Genomic DNA, 26,304 nt, shown 5'->3' on the forward strand with positions numbered 1-26,304 from the left:
AGTGTGCTTGAAGCTATATAAACATTACTATCTTTTGGGGAGGAAGAATAATCATCTTTTTAATTGTACAAAGGAACCCTCTCTTTTTATCCCTATCAGACAGTTTTTTACCTAAAGCTCAGAACTATCAGACAATTTGCAGAAGTATTCTGGGAATGGAATTTTCCCCCCTTTCTTGTTCCTTTAAATGAGACTAGTTTTATTATGTCTCCTTGTCTTTTTTACTCTTAGGCCACCCTACTTTCTGATCAGTTTCAGAAATTTATTAAGCTCATTTTCTAAATACTTCATAGTCAGCCTGTTATCAGGTAATTTGGGGAACTCGAGAGATGGTAAAGGTCATCTGCCGTATTCCAGTCCCTCTTACTTTAAAGGTAGATGAGACTGAGGCAGAGAAAAACCAAGCTACTTGTTTAAGATCAGCTATGTAGTATAGTTGTTCTCAGCCTTGGCTACACTTTGGAACCACCTATGAAGCTTTTTTAAAATATGGATGTCCAGGCCCCACCCTCAGAAATTGTGTGGGGGGGCAGGGGGAGGGTGTTGTTTTTTGTGTTGTTTTAGTTTTTGGTTTTGGTTTTGTCTTTCAAGCTTTTTTTAAGGGCAATGATCCATGATGGATTTTAGATCCTGTCGAAAGTAGCCATGTCCACGGACTGTACCTGTTCCTTAAAAGCAGTGATCCGCTCCTCCAACATATCTGTCCCAACTATTGTCTTCTACTACTACACACTGTATTTGAAGTTTTTAAACTCCCTAGCCACTGGAACTAGTGTAGAAGAGCCCCAAACCAAGCTGTCTGCTTGAAAGCTCCTCCTGATGCTCTCCTTTCATTTTGCCTTATCTGTCTTGTCCCCCAAGGTTTCGCATCTAGTAAGATGGAAGAGTTGGCAACAAGTGCAGGGTTTTTGGCTTTCTTTCACTCACACTGTGCACGGCATTCTTCTCTTAGCCTCTTCACTTTCCTCCTCCTCCTCAGATCCAAAGAGATCAATGTCCTCATCATCTTTACTGTCTGTAGCTCCACTTCCTGTGATGTCTTCCACATGAGCAGGGCCATACTTGCCCAAAGCTTTCTTCACTCCTGGCGGGCTGGCTTTTTCCTTTTGGAAAGACGCGATGTGATTATACCACTGTAGGGCATGAACAAGTCGGCAGGTGGTAGGCCGGAGACGGCTTCAAATACTGCCAATCTTGTGATGGTCCACACCCCTCCATGGAGCTCCTGCCCGCCAGGTAGTTAGTTGTTAAGCACTTGGAAGCTGGCAGGACTCCTCAGGTCTCCAAATAGTCTGCTGACCTGGGAGCTGGGTGGCAGAGAGGAAAGAGGAGCACAGGCAGTTGACACCAAGTGCTGAGGAAAAAAGGGAGAAATTATGTTTTGATTGGTCTTTATCAAGCCTCCTGAAGTGATTATAATGAAACATTATCCACTTTTAAAGTGAATCATTCTTAGACCTTTTAGGTTAGAGAACTTTATTTTCTTACTGTGTGGGAAATAAGCCCATAAACTTTATGAGAATCAAAATTCTTTGATGTTGAAACCTTTATTTTAAATAGATTTATTAAGTCAACTGGTAAAACGTTTTTAAAATCTGTGTGTGTGTGTGTGTGTGTGTGTGTGTGTGTGTGTGTGTGACAGATGGTAGTCAAGTTTATACCTACTGTACCTAATACGCATTAATGAGTCTTTTTGATATGATATTGTAAAGACATGATCTTTAAGTTTCTGGAAGTATTAATAATATGTATAAAATTTTTCTTATTCAGATTTTGGGTTGTCATTTGTTTAGACTTTTAAAAACAACAACAACAACAAACCCTTTATTTTTCCTATAGGTGAAAGCACTGAAAGAGAAGATTGAATCTGAAAAGGGGAAAGATGCCTTTCCCGTAGCAGGTCAAAAATTAATTTATGCAGGTATGGATTAAATATTGAAATTAATATGCCATTTTCTTCCTTATAGTGACATTGGTTTAGTTTTAGAAAGTGTCATGTTATGAATTGTAGTGTGTACAAATTGATTTTGTTGGGAGCATGGTTATACAGATAGAAACAGTGAACAGTCCTTTGAATATGATATTAATATTTGGTCCTCTATTAACACTTGCTTTATATATTTCTCCAGCTAATCATTTTTTTTAGTTTTATCTTTTGTAACTTTTTGTATTTTTTTAATTTTTATTGGATGTGTAACATTGTTTAAGGTGTGTACAGCATGTTACTTTGATACATTTATGTATTGTAATATGATTGTTGAAAATAGCCACATTTATTTCATGACATAATTATAGTACAGTATTGTCTATATTCATTATATTATATTCATTGCATTAGATCTCTAAGGCTTATTTACTATTAGTTACAAGTTTATACCCTTAAACACCATCATTCTTTGCTCCTCACCTCACCAATCCCCTAGAAACCACCATTTTACTCTGTTTTTTTTGTAGGTTTAACGTTTTTGGATTTCACATACAATGTGTGATCAAAAGACACGGTGAATGTTTAAGAAAAAATTATTAACAGTAAAAAACACATTGCTATTAATCCTGCTCAAAATACTCCCCTTCGCTTTAAACATGCTTATCCCATCGTTCTTGCCACTTTTTGAAGCAGTTCTGGAAATCCTTTTTTGTGAGTGTCTTTACTTCATCCTCCATCATGACAACGTTCCATGTCACACATCGCTTCTGGTACAGCAATTTCTGTCAAAAACATTTTCTCCGTAAAAGTCTTGTGTTTCCTCATCCACTTTATTCACCGGATTTGGCACCATGTGACTTCTGGCTCTTCCCCAAATCAAAGTGACCATGAAAGATAAATGTTTTGAATCGATTCAGGACATCAAGGCAGCCACGACAGCGCAACTAAAGACACTCACGAAAGAGGACTTCCAGAACTGCTTCAGGAAGTGGCAAGAAAAATGGGATAAGTGTATTCAAAGCAAGAGGGTGTATTTTGAGGGGGATTAATGGCAATGTGTCTTTTACTGTAATAATTTTTTTTATTTAAACATTCACTGTATTTTTTTTATCACACGTCATGGAAGTGATACCTTACAATATTTGTCTTTCTGTGTGACTGATATCCCTTAGTATAATGTTCTCAAGGTCCATCCATGTTGTTGGAAATGGAAGACTACCTTCCTTTCTTGTGGCCAAATAATATTCCATTGTGTATGTGTACATCTTTTTTAATCCATTCATCTTTAATTGGCATTTTTTAGTTGATTTTTTGCAAGTGATGTGAGATAAAGACCCAATTTCATTGTTCTCTAGTTTTTCCAGCATCATTTGTTGAGACTATCCTATCCCTGTCTTTGTATTTTTAATCAATGTGAGCCTTTTTGTTCTATTGAAATGAAAGCATGTATACTGATTGTTTTTTTGATGTACTTAGAATCATTCTTGTGAAATTAAATTTTAGTTTGTCTTTTTTTTTAATAAAATACCAAAATTGAAGAATATACTAGAAAACCTTATATGTCAAAAGACACTATAAATGACAGGAAAAGAAAATATTAGTATTCAGATTATGTAAAGAGCTCTTAGAAATCAATAAGGAAAGGATGACCCAATAGAAAGCATTGAAGAATATGAAATTTCATTACTGGCCTCACTAGTAACCAGCAAAATGTATTTTAAAAATAGCCTTGATATGTGACTTTTATGGAGAAAATGCTTTTCTTTGTCCTTCAAAATAAGTATCTACAGTGATGTCAGGTGGGTCTTGGATTGCCCATTGATTCTTATCTCTTCCTAGAGACTTTTGTAATGTTTTCTTGACTAAGATGGTTTAAAGGAAACACTAACCTGAAAGTCAGGAATTGGAAGCCTAAAAAGGCATCTCTGTATACCAGACCATTTTCTGAAGTACTTTTTATTTTGTGTATCTCACTTTTATAGCCTTGGCACGTTTCTGTTTTGCCAGGTATCCAGTATTTGTGGGAGTGAGAAGTTTGTTCTTTTCTCCTTCCTCCAATGAAGGATTATAGGGTATTCCCCAGGGGAAATCCTTGGGCAATCTCAGTATTGAATTTTGTCTTCATGATCTCCTTTCCAAGGACCTCGTTAATATTTCCTTACCCAGCAAATGTTTTATTATAAGTAGTAATTTTTAAGAATTGCTTGGGATATCTATATACTATATATGCATTTGATACCTTTTAGTCAAATGTTTATGCCTTTTTAACTAATTGTGTTTCCATTTATATTTATCTTTATCTTGGCTGATTGTTAATGTTTTTCTTTTGGGAAAGTATTGATAGAACTGATGTTGGTGATTGTTTAACTTCAGTTATCTGTAAGACAGGTTACTGTGCCTTAAATAACATGTTTTTGTTTCTTTTTTCTTAATGTACTAGGCAAAATCCTCAATGATGATACTGCGCTAAAAGAATATAAAATTGATGAGAAAAACTTTGTGGTGGTTATGGTGACAAAAGTAAGTTTCAGCCTTATTTTCTGTATATCTTCATGCATGGAGTTTTTAAAATAATAATGATCCCAAGTCCAGCCTTTACACTTTCAGTGAATACAATTTATGCACATCCATGGTGGCATGCATTTAAACTGTTTTCAAAGGTTTTAACAATTTACCGTGGGTTACCCATAAGTTAATTTATACAACAATATGTTAGATTTTGCTGGATAGTAAAATCACTAATTATGTAATTACTAGAAAATGTGATTCTTAGAAATTTAATTAATGTTTCTTATTTTGTAGTTTTTAATAAGAGTGCCTTAAATAGACTTGCTCAGTTATGTACTAGACCTCGCGTGCTGCTCAAGGTTTTGTAGCAATGACGTGTAGATTTATTATTTCAAGGGTATTTCTTAGTTAATGGGATAGGTTTTTTGGAAACTAAAAAGGGAAAAGGCAGCTAAAAAATGATGGGATGTTTATTGTGAGGCTGTTTTTAACAGGAACTTTTTGTGGTTTATTGGACTGAAATACTTGGGACAGTTTATAAAAGCCAAAGTTTTTCTCTAAAGCAGAGAATGAATATGGGTGTTTTCAGAGATTTCGTTTTATTTATATGCTTCATTAAAGATACATAAGCATGCAATGACGTGTTAAGACAAATAGAGAAGTGGTAGTACTCGTGACATTTTTAGGATTGAATAGTCATAATCTGAGAAGAACAGTGTTACTTGTAGCACAGAAAGTAAATTTAAATAGGTAATTAGAAACCAGTTTATCAAAGACCAAAAATAGAATAAATATTCTATGGGGTTTTTTTTTTAAGTCACAAAATAATTGATATATGCAGTGGAAAATAAAGTTGAACAAATAAATTTTAGCTACTGCATACTTGTAGTATGTAGGAACAAAAGCAATGAAACAGTATACATGGATTGGATTAAATTTTTAATCCACTAACAACCATATTGGTTTTACATTATTCAAGCATTTACTTTAAATATAGAGGAACAGAATCATATACTGAAATTTTGTCTCACCTAGTTTCTAAAAGAAATTATGAGAAAATATACATAATGCAAAATTTATCAATTTAACCATTTTTAAGTGTACTGTGCAGTGGCATTAAGTACGTACATTCACATTGTTGTGCAACTATCACCACCATTAGTCTCCAGAACTTTCTCCATCTTCCCAAACTGACACTTTGTGTACCCATTAAATAATAACTTTCTATTCATCCTCTCCCAGCCTCTATATACTTCATATAAATGACAATGTTTGTCTTGTGACTAATTTCGCTTAGCGTAATGTCTTCAGAATTCATCCATGTTGTAGCATGTGCCAGAATTTCCGTCCTTTTTAGGGCTGAATAATATTCCATTGTCTCATCTAGTTTTATCACACATAGGACATAATGGAAAATGTGATAGCCACACATTTGGATATGTGTTTGTCATTTGTCTTATTTCCTTTAGTATTATAGTAACCTTGATTATTAGAACATAACTAAGAATTAAGCAGAATAGGTTTCAGTAGGTACATGTACTTGAAGAATAGCTGCTTGGAGCCAAGCCTATTCTTATTTTACATAGGATTCTAGTGATATTAGTGGTTGTTTTATTTTCAAGTTACTAGTAGAGGCCAGCTGTTAGAATGGGAAGATAACTGCTGTAATTAGGCATTATGGAAGCAATGAGAAATGACATTATTATAAAGGAGAGACAGGGAAAAGCTATTGAGATCAAAAGTAGGTAGAAAAACTTTGAAAAGCAGATGGGTTTGGTACTGTTTAGAATGAGGCTTAAATAGCTTTGTGGCTATCGAGACCTTGAAGGCATGGTATATTACAATATTATATTGATTACAAATAATGTTAAGAGAAATATTAAATGGGCGTAATGCATTTAAATTACATTTTTATCTGGATGGGAGGTTTAGAATGTTAATATAATAATTTGCAGAGTATTAAATTGGCAGCTAAAAAGGTTATGCAGCTGCCGTGTTTCCCTGAAAATAAGACCTAGCCGGACAATAAGCTCTAAGGCATCTTTGGTAGCAAAAATTAATATAAGACCTGCTCTTATTTTACTATACTATGCTATACTGTACTATACTATAATATAATACCGGGTCTTATTTTACTATAAGATCAGGTTCATATAATATGATATAAGACCGGGTCTAATATTGATTTTTGCTCCAAAAGACACATTAGAGCTGATTGTCTGGCTAGGTTTTATTTTCAGGGAAACACGGTAAATACAAGACCCTTAGAATAGGGAAAGGAAGGGGTGAATGCTACTGTATTCCTTAAAGTTCCCTCCCTCTACCTTGCACTAGCCGCTTTTTGCCCAGTGTACTGTGTACTAGCTCAGCTCGAACAAGGCATAAGTCAGCTTATTACTTTTACGATTTGTTGATTTATGCTTGGGGCAAATTTTGTTGTATTTCAGTCCCACCTTCCATCAAAACAGCTACCTTTTGTCCTTAGGAAAGCTATGAGCTAAACAGGTGGTGCGCATTGATAGGCCTTAGGAGAATAATAAAGCTCACATAGTACAATTTTTACCTGTATGTAATTGCGTTTTGCTCTGTGGGAACCTTTATGGCTCTGCTTCTAGTTCCGAAAGTGCTGAGCAAGTAGTTATAACTTTATTTGGCCTTTATTTTTCTGTTTAACTACATCTACATTGCAAAAGTTATTTTAACCTCTTTGTACCTGTCAGTTTAAATGCTGGCTTTTTTGGGTTCTTTCTCTTTTTTTTTGCCCCCTTCTTCTGCCTCGCCGCACTCCAGTTCAAGCAGTTGTTTCTTAGTCTATCTAGTTAGTTGTGTAGGACACAGCTCCCTGGCCCATGCTGGTGTTATGAGCCTTGCGCTCCCCCCAGGCTGAGGCAGTCGGTTGCCATTCGGCCGTCACAGCAGCTCTCACCAGCTGCCGGCCACTCACGCTGGCTTCCGCTGGCCGCTCACAGCTGCTCACGCCAACCTCCGGGTGCTCACAGGAGCCCAGCTCCAGGGAGACCTGTGTTCACAATCTTAACTGTCGAGGGCGCAGCTCACTGGCCCATGTGGGAATCAAACCAGTGATGACCTCGGGAGCACCGCGCTCCAACTACATGAGCCACCGGGCCAGCCCTGGGTTCTTTTTCATATTAACTTGATATCAAGGCTGAAACTTGGCTAAAGCTAATTGAAGCTGATGGTTAAGATATATGCTCTCGTCTGCTTTGAAAGAGTAACAAATAGTGATTCAGAGTGCTAATATTGACCATTATGTCACTTTACAAGTTGATTTTCAACTTACAATTTTGTATTATTATTATTGTGTTCGTGGCTTTCTGTAATAATACAGTCTAATTCAAGATTAGGTAATGCAGTATTTTATCATAATTCATTATTTTGCTTTTTAATGTGTTTAGCCCAAAGCAGTGACAACACCAGCACCAACAACAACTCAGCAATCAAATGCTGCCACCACTACCACAGTTAGTTCCTCTACGGCACCAGCTGCGGCTCAGGCTACAGCCCCCACCCCTGCTTTGGCTCCCACTCCCACACCTGCATCTGTCACTCCAGCATCAACAACAGCATCTTCTGAACCTGCACCTGCTAGTGCAACAAAACAAGAGAACCCTCCAGAAAAGCCAGCAGAAGCACCAGTGGCTACTAGCCCAACATCAACTGACAGGTAGGAACTAGATTCTAGGAAATTGTATCAAAATGTTTTCATAACTAGAACTTCCTACATTTATTTATTTTGATTATTGTTTGGATCAAACTATCTACTATGTTAAACTTTCTTTACATTTTGAACTCTTGATGAAAACAGTATAGTATGTCTGTTTAAATTTCCATAATCCCGATTTGCATACTCTATTTTTTTCCAGAGGGAAGGGAAAGAGGACCAAAGTCATTATTCAATTTGTGTAGAAAACTTAGGAAGTACAAATGACCAAAAATAAGATTTTGAAAATAACAATATTACATTGTTTGTTGACATATTATAAATAACTTGACATTACTCCCCAATCATTTATGTTTGATCAATATTCTTTCTGATAGTTGTATATATCATAAACGTCCTTCCATGTCAGTAAATATTTCTAGTTACTGCATAGCATTGTGCTTTGGTCTGACATTTATTAGTTCTTAACCTTAAAAAAGTAATTAACATCTTTGGGTTTTTTCCTTATCTGTAAAATGTAAAGGACAATAGCATCTGTCTCATGGAGTTGTTGTAAGGACTAAATGAAATAATGAGTAAAAGATGAAATAGCACGTGGCCCACGTGAAATAGCACGGGGCCCACCATAGTGCTGACTGAATATCAGCTACTGTGAACAATTTACCTATCACCTTTTGTTGAATGTAAGAATTGTTTCAATTTTTCAGTTTCATCCAAATCTTTGTGAACTTGTGTAGAAATTAAGTTTTTGCCTGTGTAGATCTTTAGAACAAAAGAAAAGGTGCTGGGATACTTTGGGAGCAAGAGATAATTTCTTATGGGACGTTGACAGGATTTGAGCAGTTATGACAGATTTTTTTGTTTTCCTCCCAGTGATAGATAACAAAAGCAAATGCTTCAGTTGTCTTGGCTGGAAATCGTACAAGGGAACCCCTACTTTATCTGAGAGCATGAGTTGTGTTCTGTCCCGTGTACAGCTGGCTTTGGAGCTGTTTGTATGCTGTGGCTTTAGTTAGTGCAGCTCGGGACCTCAGTGGCAGTATTGGCTGGAGTCCTTGGAATCAGAACCAGCCACAATGGGAAACTGCAGCAATTGGAAACTGACATGGAAGGATGTTTATGATAAATACAATAATAAACAGAAGGAATGAGGTCATTCTTCATTTTAGCGTTCTGCCTTTAAGTGCAGTTTCTATGTCTGACCCAATCAGCTATGTTTGGAGGAGTTTGAGTCACCTGGTTCATTGCTTACTTGGGACCCCTTTTCAAGGAATTAATTCCCTAAGAGGAAAGCACAGGCTCAGGTAATAAAATATTTTCTCTGTGCCTGTCTGCTACACTTTGCTTTAGGCATTCTGCAGCACCATTGCCTAACTTGATTACTTCTCTCATGCAGCTAGAAATGTGTTCAACACTCTTAACCTGGTGGGAGAACAACCCAGAGTCAGGTTAAGCTATTACATTGAAAGGTTATTGGTTGATTCTGTGTATGGAAGGATACTTACAAATTTAACAAATTTGTTTCCCAAGCCATTTAAACATTGCAAACATAATTAAATATGTCTTCAGTCGATACAGTATATCTTATTTTCTTAAATGCTTTAAGCTCCTTAAAAAGCTTATAGTGTTATTTCAGAATTGATCAATACATTTTCGTGTGTTAATACTAATACCATCAATTCAAATTTCTTTATTATTTGCTATTCTTTTTGTTTCCTGGGGGTATCGTTTTATCTGCTGATTCTCAAGAGTCAGGATTACCTTTTCAGAGATTGCATGAATGAGTTGATGGTCAGTGATCCAGGAGAGCAGATGCTAGAGTCGCTTACTTAGTTGGGCTTGTACACCAACTGTTTACTCTTATTTCCCAGGATTATTCACCTCGGAGAAGGATAACAGAGGAAGGGAAAAATGAGAGAAGCTCAGAAAACAAGCTACTTAACTGCCTTAGGCTCTTCGTCTGTGCTGTAAAACATTTGTGTGTTCTGTAAAGCGCAGAACTTAGTGAGATAATTATCCAAAGATACTCTGATCTGAATTAGAGGGTGTCAAAATTTGTCCATCACCACTGGCCTGACATTTTATTATTAGGGATTTGTTTCTTGAAGTCAGTTTTGTTCTTTTAAAAAAGCCTCCTATCACATTGCGAATTCCACGCTAATTGATTCCCTAAGGTTGATATCCGACTTAGAGAAACGGCACTTGTACACAAGGACTATTGTTTATAATTGAGGACAAATGGAGACCATCCTAAATATTCATTAGTAAGAGAACAACGTGACCTGTTCTGAGAACAGTGCTCTCGCAGTGCAGTAGTCAGCAGGCAGCATCAGCATCGCTGCGAGTCTGTTTGAAAGTAATTCTTAGCCTCCCTTTTGATCTCTCAGAATTATCTGGAGATAGGCTCCAGAGATCTGTATTTTAACAAGCTCTGGGTGAATTCTTAGGCTTCCTTAAGTTTGGGAAGCCCTGATAATCCAAGTACCACAGGTCAGTTAAGGTATGCAGTATATGTGCGTATTAAATGGACGGGGCTTCAGGACTTTGTTATCAAGGGAAAAGCAGATTGAAAACATTATAGGTAATAACCATAAACCAACCAAAAGCCAACATTGTATATTTTCTATGGGTGTGCATATTAATATGTAGAAAAACAGTAGCAAAGGGAGAACACAGAACTGGTAAGTGATTTCCTCTGTGGATGGGAATGGGGAAAGTGGTAAGGCAAAATCAAGAATGAAGAACAGTGGTTAAATGATACTTTAGTCTTACCTCTGTTTAAAAAAAAAATTTTTAAACAATATACAAAAATAGTGCCAGTTCTGTAAAAGAACAGTAATGAAGGGGACTAATACTACCAGATAGTAAAATGTATTATACGTGGTAATAATTACAACAATTTAGAATGACTCTTACTTATTAGAAAGACTGCTCAGTGAAGTAAACGGTAGTCTAGAAACAGACCAAAATCATATAGGGACTTAATATAAGATAAAGGTGTGATTTCAGACCACTGTGAGGAAAATGCTGTTAGGATAAATGTCTAGCCATCTGGAGGGAAGAAAGATGGATCACGTACCTTACACTGATAAAAAATTCTAGATCGATAAAGATTTAGTGTAAGAGTGAAACCATAAACCAGAGAAGAACATGGAGAAAATAAAAATAATCTTAAAGTAGTAAAAGGAGAACAGTGGATAAATTAGACTACAGAAAGAATTTAAAAGTTGGCAACCAAACTAAAAAAATCCTTAAGAGCTCAGTTAGGTCAATTAAATGGAATATTGTGCATCTGTTGGTAAAACTTGAGGTAGTTGTGGTTGTGCTGACACAGGATAATTGTTAAGTTAAATAAAACACAAGTGGTTTTTATGCAGAAACTGGTAGTGGTAGTTGTCTCTGGGTAGGGGTCTTGGGCAGGAGTATTAGTTTTTCTGTATATAGTTCTTCTTGAAGCTTTGCCTTCTATATGCGTTGGTTTTACTATGTAATTAGTGAAGATACTTTAAAAATTATAGCAAAGGATTATAATAATCATATTGGGTATTATGAGGCCAGGCATTTTACTAAGCACTTCCCCAGCAGTAACCCTATCCAAGATGTTCATTGATGAAGAAACTGAGGCTTAGAAAATAATTTATGAATTCAAACTTGCCCTTGCTTTTGCTGTGCTTCAGGGTTTTCTCAGAACTGGTGTACTGTGTTTGGTTTTAAAATTGGGACAGAGGAGAGGTATAAGTGTGTGTCATGTTGTATGTATGTTCTAATCTAAACTGCTACCTTCTACCTTTTCCACTTTTGTAAACTTCAGTTTATTTTTCTTTGGCCTACTCTTCATGGTCTTTCATAATTTTGTTTACCAGACTCATCTTCTGGAATTGCCCAACAGTAACTTAGTTCTTTTTAAAGTGATTTACTTTTGGTTACAACTTGGATTTATCCCACCTTTGCATTTTTTGCTTATGCTGTGTTCCTTGACTTGAATCTCTTCTTTCAGTTTTTGTGTTCCAAACTTACCTATAAGATCTAACTGAAATTCCACTATGTAAAGAATTCCCAGGCCTATCTAGCCTAATACAGTTTCTACATGTGCTGCTTCTGCTTTCTTCTACTGTGATTTGACTTACAGATTATTTAACTTCTCATGTAAATTCTTCTAGGCAAATAATTGTGCATTATCCTTTTTTGTATTCCTTAAATATTAGTCAATCTCTAAGGGTGTTATTTTATATCTTTGGACGTTTAAAATAATGGATTTGCAGAATAGAATGACTATTAAGATTGAAAGTTCTTCCCAAGCCATAAATGTTATGGATAAAGCTTTGGGGTTTAATCTAGGAGACTATTTAAATATTGTAACCAGACTTTTACATTTAATTAAAATCAAAGAATCTCTTTAAAAATGAGATAGTACTAAACTCGAATGTAAATTTTACGTATACTTTCTGATACATGGTTTTCAAAAAATCTTTTACAGCACATCAGGAGATTCTTCTCGGTCAAACCTTTTTGAAGATGCAACAAGTGCGCTTGGTAAGTATCTACATTGTAAATGACCTTGTAAGAGATAGAGGAGAGGTTTAAGTTTCATTTTTCTAGATCATGATAATGTGTTAGTTTTAATGGTTGCTTATAATCAAGGTGTTAAATGATTGTTTTAGATAAATACTCAATGTTACTAAAAACCTTGTAAATTAATGTTTTATATATTGAATCCTTTAAATTGTACTATTAGAGTTAAGCATACTCTTTTCCTTAGTGCAAATAATTGTTCCAAATGTGGATTTTAAATGAGATCTTAATAAAGTTTGATCTGTGTTCAGGTTTATTACAAAATGTCTTTGAAATGGGTATAAATCTGTCTCACACTTCATCTTTATTCACCTCCAGCCTTTATAACCCTTTCGGTTCCCATCTGCATCTTGTTGCTTATATTGTACTTGTAGTGAAAATGCCTTTTTATCCCAACTTTCAGTTATACCTGTTGAATAATGTGTTTCCATCTTTCCTTCACACCTAATCTTTCAAAATCAGTTTTGGGTTTTTTCCCCCATTTTCCATTCTAACAGCTTTGGTACAGTTTCTGCTGTACATGGTAATTACTGGTCAATTAAAACTGGGAACAGCAGCTTCAGTAGACTATGAACCTCTGGATTCCTTGCTTAGCTGCTGTAGCAGCAGGGTTTCAACAGCAGTAGCACCTTATAAGATCAGGATTGTCCTCAGATCTAATTGGACTTAAACTCCATGATGCCATTATTGCCATCGAAAGTGGCATACTGATTGCAATAGCTTATAGGAAGAAAATAGTTGTTTAAATAATTAACCTGAAATTGCCTGGATGTACCAAACCCACATCCACATCTTTGAGGGATTGTTTTCTGGGTTTACCCTGCTACCAAGTGAGTATGAGTTAGTGTCCAATCAGGAGAACAGAAATCATTCTATGTCAAACAGGGAAAGGCTTACTCTTAGGAAATTGTTGCAGAGATACTGGAAGGGCTCAAGGAGATGACCCAGATATCAGTTAAGTGCTCTGCAGCCTCAGAGCTGAAACCAGCTGGCACTTGTTCTGATGCAGGAGCCCAGGTGTCCACTGCTCTGCTCCTGATAGTGCTGTCTTACCTTTACATCTCGTATCTCCTAGAACATCCATTCTCAACTTTATGGCCTCGGGTTCCCTTTACTCTTTAATCTTTCATTTACCTAGTCTTTATTTTACCTGGTCCTTAAATATATGCGTTTTCGATGGTTGTGATCTAGGCCATAGTCCAAAGTTCAAACTGTGGGAATGGTAAATACTATCCATATACTGTAAGGATTCCCAGGATTATAACTCCAGTACACATCTTTCTTGGAGCTCCTACACTCATTCATTAAACTGGAACTGAAAAACCTATAACCTCCACGAACTCCTGAGGTTCCAAATTGACTCCTCATTTATTCCCCCATCTGATTCTTCTTTTTGTTCCTTTCCTTGCTTGCATCATCACCCTCTATCAAAAGGCTGACATCACCCTTAACCCTCCGCGTCTCCTGTTGCTCCTCCTCCTTGAAGTCTGGAGTACTTGTTTCCACTGCCATTTAATTGCCTTAGTTCATGTCCTTACCTCACGGATACGCTTGCATCATCCTCTAACTGCTTTATTCCCTGTCATAGTGGACTTTCTAAAAGGTAAATCTAATGAGGTCATTACTAGTTCATTTCTTAGATCCCTGGTGACACAGAAAATAAGTCTAAAACTCACTATTAGGACATATATAAGGTACTTCATCATGACTTCTTTAGCCTCTTCAGCTCTGTCTCATGTTGTCCATTGTCCCTAATTTTTCTGCAAGCCATTTGCCTTTTTACTTTTAAGATCTAAAAAGATGCTTAAGGACATTTCTTTTTGATTTTTTATAACTTGATTAATTAGAAAGCGTAATTTTAGGAGACATAGCATAATGATGAGGTGTGAGGCCGCTGGAGTCTGACAGCCTGTGTTTGTGTCTCTGGAGCATGACTTACCAGCCACCAATAACCACGATCAAATTATTGATCTCTCTAAGCCACAGCCTCATCATCTTTAAAAGGAGAGGAAAATAAACCTGTCTCATAGAGTTATTGTAAGAATTAAATTAGAAACGCCAAGTTAACATAGTATAGTTCTGATGTTTCACGGCACTTAATTTTGTTTATATTGATGCTAATTTCTGTATCTGGGAACTAGAGTACTGAACATGTATTGGCACTTGAGTGGCTTTGTGCTAGCGTTGTATCAATGGGTAATGAAGGAAATAAAGGCATTAACAAGTCCTTCAAAGTCATTACTCTGAACAAGATGTCAAAGGCCAGATTTGCTCAGTGATATTTAGTTTCTTAAACTCTACTTTCATAGCTATTAAATACTTTTATTTAAAATTCTGCAGGAAAAAAATCGTTCAACTGATAATGCGTGTGTTAGGTAAACAGTGATGCAAAATAACACAGTCCCTTGAACAGTTGAACTTGCATTCAGATGGGGGAAGGAAAAAAGAGGGAAACATAAAGTAATGTTGCAAATCATGATGAATGATGTTAAAAAAAACTAATGGCTTTCATAAAGAAAAACAAGACACTTACACCTGGGATAGCTAGGCAGTGCCTCACTGAGACTGTAATGTTTGAGAACTGGAGAAGGTACAGGAACTGGCCATCAAAGATGTCTGGTGAGTGTAAAGGTTCTGGGGCTGGAGAAGGTATGATTTGTGAAGTAAACCGGAGAAGGTCAGTGTGGTGTGTGGAGGATTGTTGAGGGTTGGGGACCTGAAATGAGATAAGATTTTTTTTTTTTTAAAGTTTACTTTGCAGCTGGCTGAAGAATGGATTATAGGCTTGGGGACAGGAGAGGAAGCAGGGTATAACCCAGACCAGAGGTTGTTCTGGACTGGTCTTAAGTGAAAATAATGGAAAAAGGGGGAAGTAGATAGGTTTGGGGTATAATTTAGAGATAGGACCTACCAGATACATTAGTAGATTAGATGTAGGGGGTGGGGGGAAGGAATTGAAATCATTCAGGTTTCTGGTTCAAGCACTTGGATAGATAGTAGTGCCATTTATTGAAATGGAGATGGCAGATAATGGTGAGACGCATGTGAGAGGGAAATCTTTAGAGTCCGAAGTCACATATTGGTTGAGGAGAGAGTGGGATGTCAGGAAGTGGACACAGCAGGGTATGTGCAGAAGGGTATGGCTGTACAGGGAAGAAAGCACACAAATGGACCAGTTCCTGAAAAAGGAATTGGGATGCAACAAGGGCAGCATGTTTTTGTTTTTAGGATGATATTCAAGAACATAGTTAACTGCTGATCTGGATAATTAAAGTGGAGAGGGAAGGATAGGCGATGGACAAGAGAGGATAACCAAAAGGTCCAGTTCTGTGAGGAGACAAGAAAGGGAACGGCACCCAGAACACAAGTGGAAGAAAAGATGGCTTAAGTGGGATACGTTTAGTGGGAGAGAGTTGGCTTTCTTTCAATCACAGGGTTGTCTGTTGCCTGACACCCCGTTTCTCCAAAAATAAGACCTAGCTGGACCATCAGCTCTAATGTGTCTTTTGGAGCAAAAATTAATATAAGACCAAGTCTTATATTATACATATTATATTATATTATATTATATTATATTATATTATATTATATTATATTATATTAGACACGGTCTTATAGTAAAATAAGACCGAGTCTTATATTAATTTTTGCTCCAAAAGACGCCTTAGAGCTGATTGTCTGGCTAGGTCTTATTTTCAGGGAAACACAGCATTTCCATGAAGAATGAATTAGAGTTGGAGAGAGCCTGTGGGAAGTGACTTACTGGAATGATAGTGCTTGGGGCGTTGTAGCAGCTTTTCATGGTATGTGAAATTCTAACTTTCTAGCTTCTAACCTCCTTTTCCCCTCTGCTTGATAATAAAAGGTGTCAAAGGAAAAATTGAACTTGTTACAGCAGAGTTGATTGTTTGAAATGTTCCTCTTGTCAAAAATTATTTCATCTGTCTCTTCTTCCTGGTTACAATCCCTGACCTGCTAGTTCTATCCTATATTTGTGCTACATTTGTACCCAATATTTTTATTATACTTATTAAACATACTGTATTAGTTTTCTGTTGCCGCTGTAATGTTACCACAAACTTAGTGGTAAAACAACACAGATTTATTATCTTATGTTAGAAATCTGACATGGGGCTCACTGGACAAAAACACAAAATAAAGGGACTATATTACTGGGCTAAAATCACGACTACATTCCTTTTGGAGACTCTAGAGGAGAATTTGTTTCACGTCCATTCCAGCTTCTAGAAGCTATCCACATCCCTTGGCTCATAGCCCCTTCCTCTGTCATCAGACCAGCATAGCATCTCTGATCCTCTTACCTGCTTCCCTCCTACTTTTAAGGACCCTTTGATCACAGTAGTCCCCCTCAGATAATCCGGAATAATTTTCCCAATTTAGCTGATTAGCAACCTTAGTTCCCTTTTGCAAGGTAACGTAACATACCCTGTTTCCCTGAAAATGAGAGCAAGTCAGACAATCAGCTCTAATGCGTCTTTTGGAGCAAAAATTAATATAAGACTTGGTCTTACTAAGACTAGGTATAATATAATATAATGTAATATAATGTATAATGTAATACCCGGTCTTATATTAATTTTTGCTCCAAAAGATGCATTAGAGCTGATGGTCTGGCTGGGTCTTATTTTCAGGGAAACACAGTAGGTTCCTGGGATTGGCAGGGGTAGGGGTGGGGAAGTCCTTATTTTACCTACTCCATACATGTTGTAGTTTATACTGTTATTCGTCTTTGTATTTCTAGCACTGTAGTGCCTGAAACATTGTATACATGTATGTACTCAAGAAATATGTGGAGAAAGTTTAATTATTAAATGTTCCCTTTCTTTCCCCTCCCACCCCACACACCTTTTTGTAGTGACAGGTCAGTCTTACGAGAATATGGTAACTGAGATCATGTCAATGGGCTATGAACGAGAGCAAGTAATCGCAGCCCTGAGAGCCAGTTTCAACAACCCTGACAGAGCAGTGGAGTACCTTTTAATGGTGAGAAACGTATTTTACTCTCTTCATTCTAGTTGTTAAAGACGGAAATCTCAAAGAAACAAAGATTTTAAAAGAACAGTAACAACTCACAGGAGAATAATAATATATGCTAGATGATTTACATAATGCTTTTATTTTTTCTTAGTATGTTAACATTTGCATTGATAAAATGATCTCTTGTAAAAAATTTTGATGTGATTTTTAGTTACAAAACCTCATGGCTAACTGAGTTGTAAAATTGGCTATCCATTTCAAGTAGTACTTTCTACCCCAATTATGTCATCCACAAAGGATGACAGCTGTGTATTGGGGGGATGGGACAGATTTTCCATCTAATCTAATCCAACATTTTAGTAGCTTTTTTGACAGCATAATCCTGGATATACTATTTAGAGCAAAAGTTTCACGTTAGAAGCCCAAGCCAAATTTTATTTGACTTATACTCTAAATTTTTGTATAATTAGTTCAACTTTTAAAAATTGGGAGATTTACTTAAAACTTCGCATAATTTGGTTTATCTGGACAACTTGGATCCCAAATTTTGCAAGGGATTAGGAAACGTTTTAGATCAGAGACTCTTAATTCACTATTCTCCAGTCTGTTCACTGTTTCCTTACATAGCATTATGCGGCTACTTGCCTGGTTTTATTGGCATTTGAATTGTTAGCTTGTTTATAGTGGGTAGCAGTTAAGGGAATTTTGAATAAGTTACTGTTTTTTATTAGCATAAGAAACATTTTTGGGAAATAGGTTGTGGGCATGGACTGAAACCCTTGATATTAATGACAATGAACGTTTTTCACAGATGTGTCATGGGCTAAAGTAGTAGCATAGAATTTTGGAATAACTAGATTAACATTTTTCAGTCTTAACATTTTATTCTATAACTATCTGGTGTTTTGAAGTATTATCAAAGTCTAAATTGCCTTAAAAATCATTTTTGAAATCCACAATCCTAAGTCTTAGGGAAACAGTCCACAGTTCAGCCCATTTCTATGTTTCCGGGTTGTACTTTACTTCTGCTAGAAACTCCTTTTTAGATAGTAGTTTTGGCAGTCACAGTCATGAGTGAATAACAGCTCTGCCTCCAGCAGTTATTAGGTTATTATTAGTTATTAGTTATTATGTTATTATGTAAACATCGTTTCATGACTTATTTTTTAAATTACAAAATCCCTTACTTTATACATTAGATCTGTACTGTCTAGTAAAGTAACTGTTAAGTACAAGTAGCTATTTAAATTTAATTAAGTTTTTAGTTTCTTAGTAACATTATCCATATTTCAAGTTCTCAGCAGCTCCATGTGACTAATGGAATTGTACTGGACAGCACAAGTACAGCACTTTCCCATCAAGTTCTGCTGGGCAGTGCTGCCTGAGCTTATAGCAATATGGGCCCAGCAGTAAGAGCTCTACACTGCACTCAAGCCATTTCTAATCTAATCTGAATATATGCAGCTTTCAGATAAGTCTGGATCCTTCCATTGAAGCAGACATCTATTTGATACTTTTGGAAATTAGACAAGGATATTGAATAGATTCATAAATCTTTTACTCTGTATAATGTTTGACTACCTTTAAATGATGGGATATTTTAAAGTGTGGAAATTGTGTTATAGGGAATCCCCGGAGATAGAGAAAGTCAGGCTGTGGTTGACCCCCCTCCAGCAGCCACTACTGGGGCTCCTCAGTCTTCAGTGGCTGCAGCTGCAGCAACTACGACAGCAACAACTACAACAACAAGTTCTGGAGGTAAAGTGGGATCTTCGGGATGGGGAGGAAATGGTCCCGAATTCTTAAAATAATTCAGTCTAAACTATTTTGAGGTGAAATTCATTCCCAAGGCATTTGGGTAATTCTTAAAGCACATTCTCTGTTCATTAAAGAAGGACCCAAAAGAAATTCTGCCAAATGGCTATAAAAGATATTCTTGCTTATATTAAACATCACTTGCTGCGGTTTTGGCAAAGGACATATTCTGTTTGTTCTAAGGAAGAAATGTTTTCCATTTTGCATCCCACGTTACATTCTGAAACCTTTTGAAATAGTTTGCTCACCTTCTCTCTCTTCTTGTAAATGTCATAAAGTATGTATTATTTCAAAGCCAGTAGTATGTTAGTGGTTATTATACAACCAAGGAAATAAAATTCCAAGAGGTTTAAAATCTTGTATGTAGAGGTGAAAACACACTTGAATTCAACTGTTCACATTTCCATTGCCAGAAGTTTGACTGCAAAGCAAAGTCTGGAGCCTTTGGTAAGCCTAGGAGTTACTTAGTGCTCTCCTGCATTCCGTCTCCTGTATATTGATAAAGTATTCAAACTGTTAATTTTGAAGAGTCCATTCTTTGATTTTGATACATTTCCTAGCTCCAGTTATGGCAATCAGCTCTAGTTGACAGAATGCCCAAGCATTTTGTGTACCAGATTCGGCATGGGAATGGAAAGAGGAGGCCACACTTTGGGGTCAGATTCGGGGTGCTGTCCCATTCAGCAGCACTTACTGGGTAATTTAGTTTCTGAGTTTCATTTTCTTCATCCGTCAAACTAGTGTTATACAAAGAATAAATATCTATGTTATGTGGTCATTTTAATTTGAATGTCTCATCACTCATTAGTAACTTCAAAAACAATTCTTTTATCTGCAATTTTTGGTTTCCTATAGCATAACCAGACAAATACCACCATCCCCAAAAAGTCACAAGCTCTGTATCTTACTTGGCATTATTAATATTTATTATTATAAAAAGATCTTGAACTAAAGAGTTCTAAATGTATTAATACATACTAGATTGTCTTGTGGCTTATTTATCTCAAGTTTTTATGGATCACAAATGTTTGAAATTTGATAGTAACCAAAAATCACCTTCTAATTGTAATTCAGTTTGTATTAATAAAATGCCTTCTGATCTGCAAACCTGAACTCTTAACTTTTAAGTATTAAATATCTTTCACTTATTTGGTTTAGAATTTCCCAGAAATTTAAGCTCAGATTGTATTCTTTGAGGGTTTTGGTTGTTATTATAAAGTAAGTGGGTTTTTTATTTTTGTTAGTCCTGGTATATATTTTTCTTAGGAACTTTTGAGCAATAGTAACAACTTCTAGTTCTTTTAATTTTGGTAGAGCGCCTTCTTTTAATTTTGGTAGAGCGCCGGCAGGGCACAGGTCCTCAGGATTGCTAGAGCATATTGGATACCCAGTGCAATTGTAGGAAAACTTGCTTTTAGTGTTCTGTACTTTCCAACTTTGCTAATGGGGAATCATTTCTGCAGTATGAGATTTGGAAGTTGGTACAGTTTGAAGATTTTTGTCATTTATTTCATTTTATATACATCTGAGAACTCAAATTAGATTTTTTACTTTCTAGTGTCTGCTGTCTAAATTATGATTGAAACAGCTCTTTGTATCTGTAATTGCCACTTTTGTTTAAAAATGTTTATGTGTATTTTAGGACATCCCCTTGAATTTTTACGGAATCAGCCTCAGTTTCAACAGATGAGACAAATTATTCAACAGAATCCTTCCCTGCTTCCAGCCTTGCTACAACAGATAGGTCGAGAAAATCCTCAATTACTTCAGGTGACTATTTAATCAATGTTAATTTCAAAAGTGGGTTTAGAGTGTATCAACGTTTTGAAAAAGTCCATGAGCACCCTTTTCTCCTCTACCAATTCGAAGAACCGTTCTTCTAAGCTACGTTCAGTAAAATACGCTATATAGACAGAGATACTATTAAAAGAACTGGGGTGGAGGTTGGGTAAATTTTAGTTGGTCAGATAATAAGTTTGGGAAACACTTGATTAAAACTCTTTAGCAAAGAAACTATTTAATTTATTAAATATTTTTTTCCCAAGCTTATTACTTGTTGAGCACTGCCTCTTAGAAAACATACTCATGGCCTTAATTAATAGTTAGGTCATGAATTACTTGAATTTTGTACAGCATTGTACTGCCTATTAGCGTGGAAGATACAAGTTCTGTTTTTTCTTACAGTTCCCAAGTAGTTTTTAGCATTGATTTGGGGGTGAGGGCAGGGTACATTTCTTAAAAAGAATTTGAATTCTCTGAATTCTTCACTATTTACCTCACTCAAAGAGTACTGAGCTTCTTTAATAATATACAAGAAATCGTATCCTTCCAAAGACTAACCTAGAATCATTCTAAAATATTGCAGTTGCAAAGTTACAGCTTTCTCCCCAATTATTTGTATTTTAGAATTCTTATTTTCCTGAAGATACTTTATATCAATGTGTTGTTTTTCTCTGTCCTTCAAATCACCACAGCAAATTAGCCAACACCAGGAGCATTTTATTCAGATGTTAAACGAACCAGTTCAAGAAGCTGGTGGTCAAGGAGGAGGGGGTGGAGGTGGCAGTGGAGGAATTGCAGAAGCTGGAAGTGGTCATATGAACTACATTCAAGTAACGCCTCAGGAAAAAGAAGCTATAGAAAGGGTGAGTTTAAGTAAAACTACAAATTTAGTTCTTTAGTCACAAGAGCCCCAGTTCAAACGCTCGGTAGTCACGTGGGGCTAGTGTCCAGTGAGTTGGACAGCGCTGATACAGAGTATTTCTATCACAGAAGGTAGTTCTGTTGGACAGAGCCAAGTAGAGCATTGCCCTAGGGATTGCAGTAAAGACTCTCTCTTTCCAGCCTTGCTCTCCTGTCCTTTGTGAAGCCAAAAGACTAGCAGTGAATACTATTCTAGCATGAAATAGTTATAAATATATTAAGGAACTAAAAATTTCATTGACGTTTTCAAATTCAGGCAGAAAAAACTGATCTTAAGGTATATTGTATACCCAATTCAAGATTATCTAATGTTTTATTTATATTTCAAATTTTACTTCACTGTCACTAAAATGTAAAATAGATATTTATATGAATTATATAAAAAATGATACAGTAAACATTAGAACCTGGTATCCCGATTCTCTTCCATCCTTCCCAAGTCGACCAGTGTAGGTTGTGGCACTGCAGTAACCAAGTTTTTATGTTGCTGTGACTAGTCACTCATTTTCTTTAGACCCGATTGCTAACAGTTGTAAATAGGGAATCATAGTACAGGTACTTGCCCTTTCTTAGCCTACAGAGTGTTCTGAGAAGGGAATTCGATAAAGTGCGTTTTAACTTAATACTTAGAAAACCACCTGGACAGTAATTTGTCCTTGTTTATGATATAAACATATCAAGTGTTCAAGGCTTATAATTATATATTTCTTAAAAGATATTTTATATATCATGCTGGTATTTTCCCCTCTCAAATAACCAAATAGCAGAAGTGCATAAATGACACTCAATTGTTCTTATAGCAACTTTTTTTTTTTTAAGTTAAGGTTATCAGTTCTTTGTTTCTGTGTTGGAGAAATTTTTTCTTTTGTTGCTGTGCTATTTTAGTGTCATGCTAAGTGAATATTGCCTAATCCAAGGTGAAAAGGTTTATTCTTACCTTTTCTCTGAAGAGCTTATTACAGCTCTTACTACATTTGGGTTTGTGATCCATATTGAGTTACTTTTTGTTTATGGTGTGAGATGTAGGAGTCTAGCTATGCTCTTTTGCATCTGGTTATCCAGTTGCCCCAGCACCGTTTATTGAAAATAGACCCCACTATATTGTCTTGGGATTCTTATTCAAAATCAATTGACTGTAAATGTGAGGATTTATTTATGGGCTCTTGATTCTGTGCCATTGAGCTATATGTTTATCCTCATGCTATATGTTTATCTTTATGCCAGTATCTCACTGTCTTGATTACTGTGTCTCTATAGTATAAAGTTTTGAAATCATGACATGTGAGTGCTCCATTTTGTTCTTAACGATTGTTTTGGCTCTTCTGGATCCCTTGCATTTCCATATCAATTTTAGGAACAGCCTGATTTCTGCAAAAAGAAAAAACTGGCTGGGATTTACATAGATGTTGTGTTTTTTCTGTAGATTAATTTGGGGAGTATTGCCATGTTAGCAGTATTAAGTCTTACTAACCCATGAATATGGGATGTTTTTCCATTTGTTACTAGATTTTGTATCATTTCTTTCAGAAATGAGGTATAGTGTTCAGTTTATACTTCTTGTGTTAAATTTATTCCTAAGTATTTTTATTGTTTTTGATGCTATTATAAATGGAATTGTTTTCTTAATTTCATTTTTGGATTGTTCATTGCTAGTTTTATAGAAATACAATTTAATTTTGTGTATTGATCTTCTATCTTGCAACCTTTGTGAACTCATGTATTAATTCTGATCCTTTGTGTGTTTGTGTGTGTGTGTGTGTTTCTTAGGATACCATTTGCAAGTAGACCTACTTTTACTTCTTCTTAATGTAGATGCCCTTACTTATTTGTTTTTTTGTCTGATTGCTCCATCTAGAGCCGCCTGTGTATTGTTGAATAGAAATAACAAGAGCCAATATACTTGTCTTGTTCCAGATCTTACAGGAAAAATATTTCATTCTTTCACTATTATTAAGTATGATGTTAGCTGTGCATTTTATCGAGTTGAAGACAATTCCTCGTTTGTTTAGTGTTTTATCACAAATGGTGTTAGATTTTGTTAAATGTTTTTTCTGTTGTCATTCAGATAATCATATGGTTTTGTTCCTTTTCCTATTAATATGCTTTATTACGTTGATCCTTTGTATGTTGGACCAACCTTGGATTCCTAGGATAAATCTTGGTTATGGTGTAAAATCCTTTCTAGATTTGGTCTGTTAATATTTTGTTCAGGATTTCTGCATCTGTCTTCAGAAGAAATATTGGACTAGGTTTTTTTGTTTCGTTTTTTTGCAATGTCTGTGTCTGGTTTTGTACCAATGTAATACTGGGCCTTATAGAATGAGTTGGAAAGTATTCCCTCATCTTCTGTTTAGAAGAGTTTATGAAGAATTCTTGTTAATTTTTTGTTTAAACAGTTCTTAGAACTCACCATTGAAGGTATCTGGTTCCCGCTTTTCTGTTTGGGAAGTTCCGTGACTACTAATTCAATCTCTTATTATAGGCCTATTCAGATTTTCTGTTTCTTCTTGAGTCGATTTGTCTAGTTCATCTAAGTTATCTAATTTGTTGGCATACAGTTCATAGTATTTCCTTATTAATATTATCTATTTCTATAAAAAGTAGTAATGTTTCCACATTTACTTCTGATTTTAGTAATTTTAGTCCTCAGATTTCTTTTTTCACCTGTCAGTTTGGCTAAAGATTGGTCAATATTGTAGATCTAAAGAAAAAAAGAACCAACTTTTGGTCTTGTTGATTCTCTCTGTTGCTTTCCTAGTCTCTGTTTTATTTGTTTTCTCTCTAATTTTTATTATTTTCCTCCTTTGCTTGCCTTGGATTTAGTCTCCTCTTCATATTTCCTAATTTCTTAAGGTGGAAGCTTAGACTATTGGTTTAAGATCTTTCTTAATATAGATGTTTCCAGCTATAAACTTCCCTCTGAGTGCAGCTACAGCAGCATCCCGTAAGCTGTAGTGCACCATGGTTTTCTTTTGTTTGCATTGTAGTTTTGTTTTCGTTCATCTCAGAATGTTTTCTCATTTCCTTTGTAATTTATTTTTTGATCCATTGGTTGTTTAGGATTGTGTCAATTTACACATGTTTATGAATTCCCAAGTTTTCTGTTACTAAACATAAATTCATTGTATTGTGGTCAGAGAACATACTTTGTATAATTTTGATCCTTTTAAATTTATTGAGGCTTGTTTTGTAGCCTAACATGGTCTTTATGGAGAGTGTTCCATGTATACTTGAGAAGGATGTGTAATCTCTGTTGTTGAGTGTTCTGTAAATGTCTGTTAGATCTAGCTGGTTTATATGTTTGTTCAGGTCTTCTATTTCCTTCTTTGTCTTCTGCCTACATGATCGAATGTGGGGCTATTGAAGACTCCACCTATTGTTATTGAATTGTCTATTTCTCCCTTCATTCGGTTCTGTCAGTTTTTGATTCGTGTATTTTGGGGCTCTTATATATGTGTATGTATGTTTATTTTATATATGAAGTCTTCCTGGTGTTTTATCACCATAAAATGTCCTTTGTTGTTAGTAACAATTTTTATCTTAAAGTCTGTTTTGTCTGATATTAATATAGCCACTCCAGCTGTCTTTTTGTAAATGTTTGCATGGTATATATCTTTTTCCATCCTTTTATTTTCAGCATATTTGTGTCTTTGAATCTAAAGTGTGTGTCTTGTAGAAGCATATAGTTGGATCGTTCCCCATCTACCTTTTATTTCAGCTAGCCCAGCTTTAATCTGGACAAGACCTAGGTAACAAAATCAGTTTTGAGTTTCTTCTCCTTTCATGGATGAATAGTTAATCATGCTGAATTGGGATTTATGCCCAGTTTTTTAAGGTCGTTTTTTGATCTGGTCTAATGCAAGGCAATTGAGGAGGGGGTTCATAAGTAATATTTGGCTGACAAGTATATAGTTACAGTACCTAGTGAATTAGATTATTGACTTGAGTGTGTGAAGACTTTTAAAGCAGTGATTATTGAGTCACAAGTGATTTTTAATAGACTAGGAAAATGAAAGCAGCTCATATCACCATTTAAAATGCTATAAAAATTAAGCAGATAAAAATAGAACACAATATGTCTTAATCTCGGAATACATTG

The 26,304-nt window shown here is 35.8% G+C and overlaps 1 protein-coding gene and 1 pseudogene across 1 annotated transcript in view; one reads left to right on the top strand and one right to left on the bottom strand.

Annotated features, from left to right (window-relative positions):
* Positions 1 to 26,304, top strand: part of RAD23B (RAD23 homolog B, nucleotide excision repair protein) — a 43,344-nt gene that overhangs the window by 14,063 nt on the left and 2,977 nt on the right. The window contains exons 2-9 of the mRNA XM_019734198.2: positions 1,840 to 1,921; positions 4,368 to 4,447; positions 7,852 to 8,120; positions 12,595 to 12,650; positions 17,566 to 17,693; positions 19,313 to 19,445; positions 21,145 to 21,272; positions 21,977 to 22,147. Coding sequence (XP_019589757.2) covers positions 1,840 to 1,921; positions 4,368 to 4,447; positions 7,852 to 8,120; positions 12,595 to 12,650; positions 17,566 to 17,693; positions 19,313 to 19,445; positions 21,145 to 21,272; positions 21,977 to 22,147 — 1,047 coding nt within the window. The remainder of the gene's footprint in view (positions 1 to 1,839; positions 1,922 to 4,367; positions 4,448 to 7,851; positions 8,121 to 12,594; positions 12,651 to 17,565; positions 17,694 to 19,312; positions 19,446 to 21,144; positions 21,273 to 21,976; positions 22,148 to 26,304) is intronic.
* LOC141571238 (elongation factor 1-beta pseudogene) lies at positions 624 to 1,681 on the bottom strand (annotated as a pseudogene).

Source organism: Rhinolophus sinicus, linkage group LG04 (assembly GCF_036562045.2).
Source record: "Rhinolophus sinicus isolate RSC01 linkage group LG04, ASM3656204v1, whole genome shotgun sequence".
Taxonomy (NCBI): Eukaryota; Metazoa; Chordata; class Mammalia; order Chiroptera; family Rhinolophidae; genus Rhinolophus; species Rhinolophus sinicus.